At 50.4% G+C, this 2,500-nt stretch overlaps 1 protein-coding gene across 1 annotated transcript in view; it reads left to right on the top strand.

Moving 5' to 3' along the window:
* LOC125025078 overlaps positions 1–1,602 on the top strand; it is a 3,119-nt gene extending 1,517 nt beyond the window's left edge. Inside the window, exons 2-3 of the mRNA XM_047612971.1 lie at positions 313–416; positions 1,094–1,602. Of these exons, the coding sequence (XP_047468927.1) occupies positions 313–416; positions 1,094–1,455 (466 nt within the window). The 3' untranslated portion in view covers positions 1,456–1,602. The remainder of the gene's footprint in view (positions 1–312; positions 417–1,093) is intronic.
* Positions 1,603–2,500: the final 898 nt, after the last annotated feature.

Here is a 2,500-nt window from a genome sequence, read left to right as displayed (position 1 = left end):
AAGGAGGGAGTGTGATGAAGAAGAAAAAAAGGAGGAGGAGGAGAAGGTGGAGATGGAGAGGGAGAGGGAGAGAAAGAGAAGGAGAGAGAGAGAGAGAGAGAGAGAAAGAGAAGGAGAGAGAGAGAGAGAAGGAGAGAGGGGTGGAGAGATAGAGAGAGAGAGAGAGAGAGAGAGAGAGAGAGAGAGAGAGAGAGAGAGAGAGAGAGAGAGAGAGAGAGAGAGAGAGAGAGAGAGAGCCAAGCCGACAGACAAACAAACAGCCCAACGGACAGACAGCCAGAGAGCATGAACTAACCCTCGTCTTCTCCGCAGAGGAAACGTAATCGGCGGCTCCATGTACAAGATGGGCTTCCCCGGCCAGCCCTACTGCGTGGGCGACGGCCTCATCCCTTCGCCGAGCTACCAGGGTCTCTGCGGTGAGTCTTTGCCTTCAGGAGGAGAGGGAGAGAGAGGTTTGTGTGTGTGTGTGTGTGTGTGTGTGTGTGTGTGTGTGTGTGTGTGTGTGTGTGTGTGTGTGTGTGTGTGTGTGTGTGTGTGTGTAGGTGTGTAGGTGTGTGTGTGTGGTGTGTAGTGTGTGTGTGTGTGTGTGTGTGCGTGTGTGTGTGTGTGTGTGTGTGTAGGTGTGTGTGTGTGTGTGTGTAGGTGTGTGTAGGTGTGTGTGTGTGTGTGTGTGTGTGTGCGTGTGTGTGTAGGTGTGTAGGTGTGTGTGTGTGTAGGTGTGTGTGCGTGTGTGTGTGTGTGTGTGTGTGTGTGTGTGTGTGTGTGTGTGTGTGTGTGTGTGTGTGTGTGTGTGTGTGTGTGTGTGTGTGCGTGTGTGTGTGTGTGTGTGTATGTGTGTGTGTGTGTGCGTGTGTGTGTGTGTGTGTGTGTGTGTGTGTGTGTGTGTGTGTGTGTGTGTGTGTGTATGTGTGTGTGTGTTTGTGTGTGTGTGTGTGTGTGTGTGTGTGTGTGTGTGTGTGTGTGCGTGTGTGTGTGTGTGTGTGTGTGTGTGTGTGTGTGTGTGTGTGTGTGTGTGTGTCTGTGCGTGCGTGCGTGTGCGTGAGTGTCTCCGGCCTTGCCTTTCCCCAACTGACTCGTCTGCTCGTCCTTGCAGAGGCGGACTCGGCGCCGCAGCAGAGGTCCTGCTCGAAGGACGCCGCCGCGGGCTCGCCCTCTACCTCGAGCTTCCTGCAGCTGCCGCCCCCGGGCCCGCCCATCACCAACAGCCTCTCGTCGGGCGGCCACCCCATCATGGGTCCCGGCGGCCACCACATGCCCCCCCACCACCCCATGATGATGGCCCCGCACCCCCCCATCCTGGGCGGCCCCCACGGCGACGAGTACCTGTCCGTGGAGCACGATGCCCACGACCTCATGCGGCCCACGGACTTCCTCATGAAGGGCATCCAGGAGCCCATCATGGGCCTCATGAAGATCCTCAACCCCTGGAATATCCTCAACCGCTTCCGAGGCTGAGCTGGTGGCGCCCCTCGCCTCGCCCTCGACGCCCACACGCCCGTTTCTCGCCCCCGCTCCCGCTCCGCCCGCCAGACGCCATTGATGTTTCTTGTAATGATCTTCCTGTAGTGTGTTTAGTCGTCCCCGCGGCGCTGTACCCTCCGTGTCCATTATCTGTGTTGTGAGCGCATCATGCTATGGTTGTGACAGTTGAAATGCGCGCAGGCGTACGCATATATCCTGTTTTTTATTCTCTCTACAGACATTGTCCCAGCTTGTGGTTCCTTTGTGGTTTCCAGGCGTTGTTCTCGTCCGCGGAGGGTCTCAGGCTCTCGCGGCGATCCGTTCGTGTTCGTGTTCAAGAGGTCAGTTCCGGTCTAAGTGGGAGTTCTATTTTTCGACAGTGAGATGTAATAAGCTGTAATAATGTAATGTGAGATGTAATAAGATGTAATCATGATAAGGACTGAGGAGTGAGTGGGTGCAGTCGGCCAGATTTCGAAGACATGGATTTGTATTTCTTATCAGTCATTCGTATGTACAGCTTTATTGATTTAGGTAAACGATTTATTCTGCTGAGTTTAATAGGTAAAATGCTTTCTTTATCACCAGATTTTGATTTTAAAATCACGAGGCATGTATATTCATTGATAGAAAACGGATACTAAAACTTTTATAGGGAGACTATTGTAAACTTAGAAATAATCGTCACTTCATGTAACAACTGCCATGCATTCATTTTCTGTACATCGTCATGTACATTTTTTGTATTTTATTTCATATTCCCCTAAGGGCGCCCATCCATTATCTAATTGGTTCAGAACATTGCAACTGCTCCTTTCAAATGTTGACAATATTGGAATGATTTGAAATCACAAGTACAATGATTAATATTCGCTAAACTATAAAATTCTCTCTTTCTGTCATACCATCTAGCAAATTAATCTGTAAAGCTATTTGGCTCAAAAGGTTGTCATACAAAACGGTATCAATTATGTAAGGAACAGGTTGTTGATAATTAGCTTAATTGTTCATTCAATTCCCACGTGTTATTTGGTATGTC

The sequence above is a fragment of the Penaeus chinensis genome, chromosome 4 (genome assembly GCF_019202785.1).
Source record: "Penaeus chinensis breed Huanghai No. 1 chromosome 4, ASM1920278v2, whole genome shotgun sequence".
NCBI classification, from domain to species: domain Eukaryota; kingdom Metazoa; phylum Arthropoda; class Malacostraca; order Decapoda; family Penaeidae; genus Penaeus; species Penaeus chinensis.
This window is presented reverse-complemented; position numbering and strand designations above follow the sequence as displayed.